The sequence below is a fragment of the Lactuca saligna genome, chromosome 8 (assembly GCF_052625555.1).
Source record: "Lactuca saligna cultivar CGN05327 chromosome 8, ASM5262555v1, whole genome shotgun sequence".
NCBI classification, from domain to species: Eukaryota; Viridiplantae; Streptophyta; class Magnoliopsida; order Asterales; family Asteraceae; genus Lactuca; species Lactuca saligna.
The window spans coordinates 152027020-152035360 of NC_136424.1; the positions used below are offsets into that span (position 1 = coordinate 152027020).

The window sequence follows — 8341 nt, forward strand, 5'->3', positions numbered from 1 at the left end:
TTATGTTTTTTTTTTTAATAATTGAAACAGAGAAGAAGAAGAAAAGTGTAAGCGATAACTCTTTAAAGGATGGAGATAGGAGGACACGAAGCTAACATGCGGATTTGGTTTCGTTTTCTTGACAGACAAAGAAGAAGACAAGGAGGGGAGAAAGGGAAACGGTACTTATGAAATGAGTCGGTGTTGATAGTGTAGACCGGCGGCAGTGAAATTGAGAATCGATGGAGGTGGTGGTGTGTCAATGGCTCCTTTTGAAGATGCAATGTTCTGGATCGATATCAATGCATATGACATCAGTCGGAAGATAGGGTATGTGGCATCTTTGGAAACCGGTGATATTGGTGTAGGCGGCATGAGAAAAACAAGGTTTTTATTATAATAATGATATATATATATATATATATATATATATATATATATATATATATATATATTTAGGGTCATTTTCTATCAATATCCATATTTTTTATGGACACGTGTTGCTTCTGCCTTTGCTATTTTTTCTTTACCTTATCTTCATCAGTCTCTAGATCTTCCATATCGCCTCTCTGAAATATTGCATGTGACCGTCTCCATCTCTTACTTCTACTGATTCTTTTCTCCATATGCATTACAGTCATATTAACCTTTCTTTTTTCGATTTCAGGCACAAGCATATCGGACGGCACCACTTCCGTCGCGGCCTCTGTCGGTCAGTCTACTTCTACTTGTCGGCTTTAGCCGCTTTTCCTTCTCCGATCGTTGATGTTTTACTCTCCTTCGGGTTACTTCCATATGTTTGTCTATTTGTCGATGCTTTTATCTTTCTACTTTTCACCATATGCTACTGCTTCTTCACCATCACCATCTATCGGCTTTGGTTCTCTGGTAGGTGGGCTTCGCAGAACCAACAAAATCGCAAGGCAATAACGTTTTTGGGATCCGGTGGTGGTTTCATATCGGCCATACCTGACGCAATCCACTCTTCCTCACCTACAAGACACAAGTAAGGGAAAACAGAAATCGGGGGTAAACCACAATCGATATGTGAATTCGATAAACCTTGGTGCAGACCAAGACCGAGATAGCCCATATGGCTAATGGTAGAGATATCCTATATGACTAAGAGTAGAGATAGCCTTGTGGCTAAGGGTAGAGATAACTTTATAGCTAATTGATATGTGTATGTGGTAGAGGTAGCTTTATAGCTAAGTAATATTTGTATGTGGTAGAGGTAGATTCTATAGCTTGCATGTTATGTGGTTGTTGTGTGGGATATGCTCTGGGGAACTCACTAAACTTCGTGCTTACATGTTTGTTTATGGTTTCAGGTACTTCAGATTCCAAGGGCAAGGCGTGATTGCGCGGTGTGCACTCTCTTACAGACTTTTGGGACACTCTGATGTTTGGAATAAAAGTTACATAATCCCTCATTTTGGGTTGCAATCCTGCCCTAGAAAATGATTTTTTTTACTTTTGATTTTTATAGTTCACCATCACCAATCTCTCCCTTCTAACGTAGCCTACACAATCGTTGTCCCACCCAAGTATCTCTTTCTCCACTGTTTGTGCTTAGGAGAAAAGACGACACCATCGTTATCCCATGGGTTTTCTATTCAACGGACTATTCATTTCATGCTTCCTATCTAATTATTTACTTATAGAAGAATCAGATTGATTCAATTTTAATAGTTTATTATGACTTACATTTTCTTCTTATAATATTACAGGTGCGGATTCAAGAGGGAATACAAGGAACGTTTTGCTGACAATAAATCAATGGAATTAGACTTAAAGGTATGACTTAAATATATTTTGGATCTAATTGTATTCCATGTAATGTATTATGAAACGAAATTGTAAGTGGGTGACCATTTCTGACTCAGTAACATCTCTTCACAAAATTTAAATATATAATCACCATAAAACTTCCATCCACTTTATTTTCAAACATATATAGCACTTGTGTAATGTTGTTGAGTATATTAATTATCTTTGTACATAGGAGAAAGGTCCTTATTATGAGATGGCAACAGTCAACAAAGTGGAGAATTACAGAGTTATCGAGAAGAAAACACACTATGAAATCGCCATGACATGTCATATTTATCATTGACTTTGTTGTAGAATAACAATCAGAACTTTTTATTGTTTCGTGACTATTTCAATTTCTATCATAATAAGATTCACATGTACAAACTTTATTGGATGTATGAATCATGGCTCTAATGGGGTTATTATTATTAATCCTTTTTTTGTGTGTTATTAATTTTCTTTTTGTTGGATTTATGAAATAGGGCAACAATATGTATGTTATTTTTAATTTTTTTTAGCAGCTAAGTACAAGAATCTACAAATTCTCTACATCAGGTAAGCCTTTTTTTTATGACTGATATCCAATCTCTGTTGATTTGAATTATGCTAAATTGAACATCATTTATAGATAGTGATGGAATTGTGCTGCATGTTGTCTGTATGTTTATGTCTGTTTGTTCATTTTCTTTTCTTTTCTGACTAGTCTTTGCTCTTCCACATGAATCAGGTGAGTTCTATTTAGAAAGATTAGGTGAGTTTCATTTTCTTCTCTTTTCTTTTAACTGCTTCCATGGACTAAATGCATGTTGTGTCAGTTAGTGTTCAGTCATTATATTTACCAGTAAAATCTTTTTTTTGGTAGAATTACATTTTCACGCACATCATAATTGTTATGGTCCATATGGTAATTCTCGAGAATATACTCCTTTCTCACACAAGGGTAAAGGTTAGGTGATTGTTGGTTTTTGTGGACGTCTTAACCAACTCATCGGGTCTTTTGGGTTTTAAATCATGCATATAGCACCAACAATGGATCAAAAGACTACAATTGAAGAAAATTCTAGATTTGAGGTGAAATCTATCATCTTTTAATCTGTATGAAATATTTGTAGCATTCAATTGATTGAATACGTTCCTTTATTTTGTTAGACTGCTATTCTCCTTCACATTTTACAATCTTTTCATTACAGGGAAAGAAAAAGCAAGAATAAAAAAGTTGTAATTTTTGTAGTATATCAAGTATAATTATAAAAGCTACTATTAAACTAATGGTCCAGTGATTTTAACAAAAACAATTTACAAGTTTGTTAATGCTTTAAAATTGATTGTGTGAAATTCAAACTATTTGGGCGGTCATCTTTATAGCTATTTTTTAAATGTTACCTATTTGACCCATGTCAATAAATATAAATCAAATTGACCTGTATTTATATAAATGTCTTTGGATTCTAAAATACCCCTGGATACAGCTCCTGTACTCAAATATGACATAGTGTAGTAATTTCTGACACTGGGTTCTATAAACAGTTCCTAAATGCAAAGTTTTTTTGGTTAAAATCAAATACAAAGTTTTTTTGGTAAACACTTCTGTAAACTACCCCTACATACTGTTTTTATATTAGAAATTTTCGATTCTAACATTTTTGGACCAAACTGCCCCTGCATGCTGTTTCTATAGTTAAAAAGTTTGATTTTAAGATTTTTGGACCAAACTGCCACTACATGTTGTTTTTAAACTTAAAAAGAATCATTTTAATAGGTTTGGACCAAACCGCCCCCGCATACTATTTTTATAGTTAAAATTTTTGATTTTAACAGTTTGGACCAAAATGCTCCTGCATAATGTTTTTATAGTTAAAAAAGTTTGAATTTAACAATTTTGGATGAAACTGTCTATGCATACTGTTTTCATAGTTTTTTTTAATAGTTTTTGACAAAAGTATCCCTAAATACCATTAATTTGGTAAAAAATTTATTCATTTCAACACTTTTTGCCCAAACTGTCCATACATAATGTTTTTTGGTAAAAAATCATGGGAGTGCGACTCGACAAAATGTTATATTATGTGTGTATATATATATATATATATATATATATATATATATATATATATATATATATATATATACACACAAATAATGTATGTTTCTTTATGAAAATGGAATAAGATTGCTCTATCAAGAAAGTGTATGGACGGTGTTAGATTGATACAATAAGTTTGACACGATCTAAAATGATCTTAAAATGAGTATTTATTTTCTGATTTATTTTATTTAGATGATGTTAAGAATTCCATAAATATAAGCCATTTCTGATGAAGTTGGAGGTGGCTAATACTGTTCATGTTGCCTATCTTCTGTCTCATGTATGCTTCTTACATATGAAGATTTTACAACCTCATTTCAGATTCGTGCAACAAAATGCATCCTTTGTTATTGATTTTGTCATTTGGCGGTGCAGCGGTGAAAGATTTAATTGCATGGTTCTTGGTACTATTGGCTATAACATCATTTAAAAATACCATAACAGAACTATGCGGGTGATTCGTCTGACTTTCTTGATTTCAAATTATAGTTCAATGTGTAAACAAGAGATAACTATAGGATAATAATAATATAGGATAATGATAGTCTTTGTATTTATTGTAACTATCTCTTCCTATTGTTTAGTTTAGTTTGCTTTTATCTCAAGTATGTATTCCCTGTATATGACATTTTTTTTATTTGAGAGAAATTCAATGATCAAGAAGATTGTTTCTATTACCATCATATTTTAGATGGTATCAGAGTAGGTTTCAAGATACTAAACACAAGAACCCCTCCAGCTTCGATCTTGAAGAATGGCAGGAGACGAACCCAAAAACAAAGAAGACACAGGAGAGAGTTCTGTAATCGATCATATTTCTCCCTATTACATTCACCCCTCAGATTCCCCAAAACAACTTCATGTGAATAACGTCCTTATCGATATCAACTACATTGACTAGTCCCAGGAGATGGATTCCTTCTTGCCAAAAATAAAATTGAATTCGTGGATGGCACAATCAAGAAACCAGAAAAAAGGAACCTCAAATTACATGGCTTGGATGAGATGTGATGCAATGATAAAGGCTTGGCTTACGACTGTAATGGAAAAGAACATATGTAACAGCGTGAAATATGCAACCACTGCTTCACAGATCTGGAAAGACCTTCTTGAACTGTTTGGCAAAGAAAGCTCTCCTAGAGCTTATGAACCGAGGCAAAGAATAGCAACAACTCGACAAGATGGGGCCTCCATTTCCACATACTTCACGAATCTTAGATCTATGTGGGATGAGAATGCATCTATTCAACCACTCCCACGTTGTGCTTGTGATGGTTGTTCATGTGATCTCGGAAAAAGGATGGATGAGTTTCAAGAAAAGGAGCGTCTGTATCAGTTTCTTATGGGACTTGATGTTGAGTTTCATGTCATCAAAAAACAAATCCTAGCAACGAAACCTATTCCTACTTTAGGTAACGCATATCATCTGGTGGCAAAAGATGAAAGGCAAAGGTCAATATCTAATGATAAGAGAGTCCAACCAGAGGCTGCAACATTCAAGGCATTTTAGAAGAAAGACGGAAATCACAACACGTTCAAGGAGAGGAACTTGACCAGGACCACTAAAGACAACAAGAAAGGCAAAGAAAATGACCATTGCACATTTCATGGAAAGAACGGACACAAGAGAGAAGGGTGTTTCAGGCTGGTGGGATACCCAGAGTGGTGGCCAAGAAAGAAAGAAAAAAGGAAAACCAAGAGCAGCCCATATAGAGCCACAATCTAGCCCATTACGAGAATTGACACATGAGTAGTATCCACTTTTCGTGAAGCATTTTTCTGAAAATAACGATCATGAAGTCACTCCACATGTTGCAAACTGTTGGATTAGTGTCTAACTCCATAACTATTTTGGTATGTACTTGACCCGATGGTGCATGGTCCTTTTGGGTTGCCTTCACCAAAGCAACTTGATTGGAGAAATAAATAAAGAGAGACAGGATATTATGATTTATTAATATGTTATAAGAATAATATATTAAAGGAGAAATCATATTTGTTTAATTAATATTGGTCAATAATTAATTAGGAATTAATTTTGTGATCAAGTGTAATTAATTAAACTAGAGGGGCTGATTTGTAATTATGTGATAGTTACAAAATAAGGTAAGGATTATCTTAAATATATGGTGAACGAATTTGAGGTGATAAAGCCTTAGAATTCGACTATGATAAGGATTCAAGGATTATCTTATGGGTTGCTTTGTGGATAAGCAACTAGATAAGGATAATGACTGAAACCCTATCTCTATACCTATATAAACATCCCTTAGCTCATGAATTCGTGTATCCCTTCTCAAGAAGCCCTAAGGACGAATTCTAACCTCTCTCCTCTCTCTTTATACCTTCTCCATTTGCTTATGGTGTTTGTGAACCATTAGAGGAGTGACACTTGTGACTCTAAGCATTCCAAAGTCAATTCAAGGAGGAATTAGGATTGTTATTACTCTATAACAATCAAGGTATGTTCTTAAACCCATTCATATGTTAATATCAATTTCATATACTTGAATTAGGGTTTATAGTCTTGGATTCAAAGCATGTACAATAGAGAAACCTAGATCCAAGCATTAGGGTTTGTATGAGCACATAGGATGTCTTATGACCAAAACCCATTAGTGGTATCAGAGCCTAGGATGGTTTCAATTGTATTGATACATTGTATACCTAAAAAAAATTCAATTTTTGATGTTTTAGAGGCTGGACTCGCCGAGTCCAGGGTGACTCGACGAGTCAACTCGTCAGATAATGCTTATCTCGGGATTTGTTGCTGTTTTTGCATATGGATAGTTACCTTATCATGTTAGATCAATATTAATCCGATTATATGATATATTTGACTATATTTTTGATCTAATTGAAGATATTTATCTATTAATAAGATGATTGTTTCCTTATAAGATAATTGATTAATTATTTTGAGTAAATTGATAAATTGTTTTGCAAGAAATCATTAAACAAATCAAATATGGATAATTATGTAATTAAATGTTAGTTTAGATTATTTGTTATTTGATCCTTGTTGTTATGAAAAGTTTCATATTTTACCCTTTAGGTTTTATAGTTTAAATTTGAACCCAAAAGTTTTGTTGTTTTGAAATTTAAATAGTTAAAATCCTAATGTTTTGAAAAAAGTTTCAAAACTTGCCCTCAAGTTTTGGAATTTAAATTTTGATTAAAAAGTTTAATTTTGATGTATATTTAAATTCTAACCGTAATGTTTTGAAATATTTCAAAACTTGCCCTCAAGTTTTGGAATTTAAAAGTTGATTAAAAGTTAATTAGGAATGTTAAATTCTAAAACCCTAGAAATGTTTTGAAAAGTTCAAATACACCCTTATGGTTTTATTAATTAATTAAGGAGTATAATTAAAAGAGATTTAATAAATCCATAAAAGTTTAGGTTAACCATTTAATTGAATTAAAAGTGTAATTGTTAAAGTTAACCACATAGTATTTTAAAAGTATAAAATGCACCTTATACTATATATATATATATATATATATATATATATATATATATATATATATATATATATAACATTAAAAGTCTAACATTATATGTATGTATGAGTAAAAGTCAGTCTTACCGTTACTAGGCCTCATTCACGAAGCTGGTCTATAAGGGGTGTTTAAGGAAATTGCCTATAAAATGGCGATTGAATGGGTATCCACTCTTACCCACCGCACTCTTGACTAATGGAGGGTCGTTAGCCGAACGGGTAGGATAGGACGAAACCTTCCATTATAAGTATAATGAAATACAAAGTAACTAAATGTTTTTCTAATTCCCAATCTTAGTTACTTAGGCAAAAGTGAATTGAGGCAATTCCATGAAATTACACTTTGTGCCCTTGCGAAGATGTTAGTGGAGCGTGTGTGGTTTACCGGCACACTAAATGGTTCTAAGAAAAGGTAGCAAAGGTGACTCAATGTTTGTCATAGTGCGGTGGAGCGTGTGTGGTTTACCGACATATCGAATAGGTGAGTGTAACATGTGAGGGCACCGTGTAAGTTTGCATGGTTATTCACACCCGCTTTGTGATCCTCGGCATCCCAGTCACAAACTAGAGGGGCATATTGAGATTTAAACATGCCATTGAAATGTTCAATGAATCTCAAAGGATCTAGGCGTTTTCATAGATTTAAAACTTAAATTTCTTTTTCGTTTTTCATGGTGGAAATTAGTGAATCGTCATTCACTTACCTTCAAATATTCTGCAACTAGATTACGGCATCCCTTTTCTAGGTTGTAGCATATTGTGTTGGGTCCTAGCCTTGGTATCTCATTTGGGTGATTTACTAAGGACTCAATCGATCAACTAACTTGAATTTGTTTTCTCCCGTTTTGTAGATGTCAAAGTTCAACAACTATGGTCTTCCCAAATCCCGTGGAACAAGCATTCCACATGAAGATGATATTCCATGATTCGATCGAGGAACAAAAAATCATGCTTCACT

General features: G+C 33.6%; 2 protein-coding genes across 2 annotated transcripts; both read left to right on the forward strand.

Moving 5' to 3' along the window:
- The first annotated feature begins 543 nt into the window (after positions 1-543).
- LOC145011760 (uncharacterized) lies at positions 544-2239 on the forward strand. The gene is made up of 6 exons (XM_078970492.1): positions 544-562; positions 647-691; positions 872-985; positions 1311-1418; positions 1710-1776; positions 1985-2239. Coding segments are annotated over exons 1-6 (447 nt in total). The 5' UTR covers positions 544-560; the 3' UTR covers positions 2096-2239.
- Positions 2240-4829: 2590 nt separating this feature from the next.
- On the forward strand, positions 4830-5390 carry LOC145010188 (uncharacterized). The gene has a single exon (XM_078968760.1). The coding sequence runs from the start codon at positions 4830-4832 to the stop codon at positions 5388-5390; it is 561 nt and encodes a 186-aa protein (XP_078824886.1).
- Positions 5391-8341: the final 2951 nt, after the last annotated feature.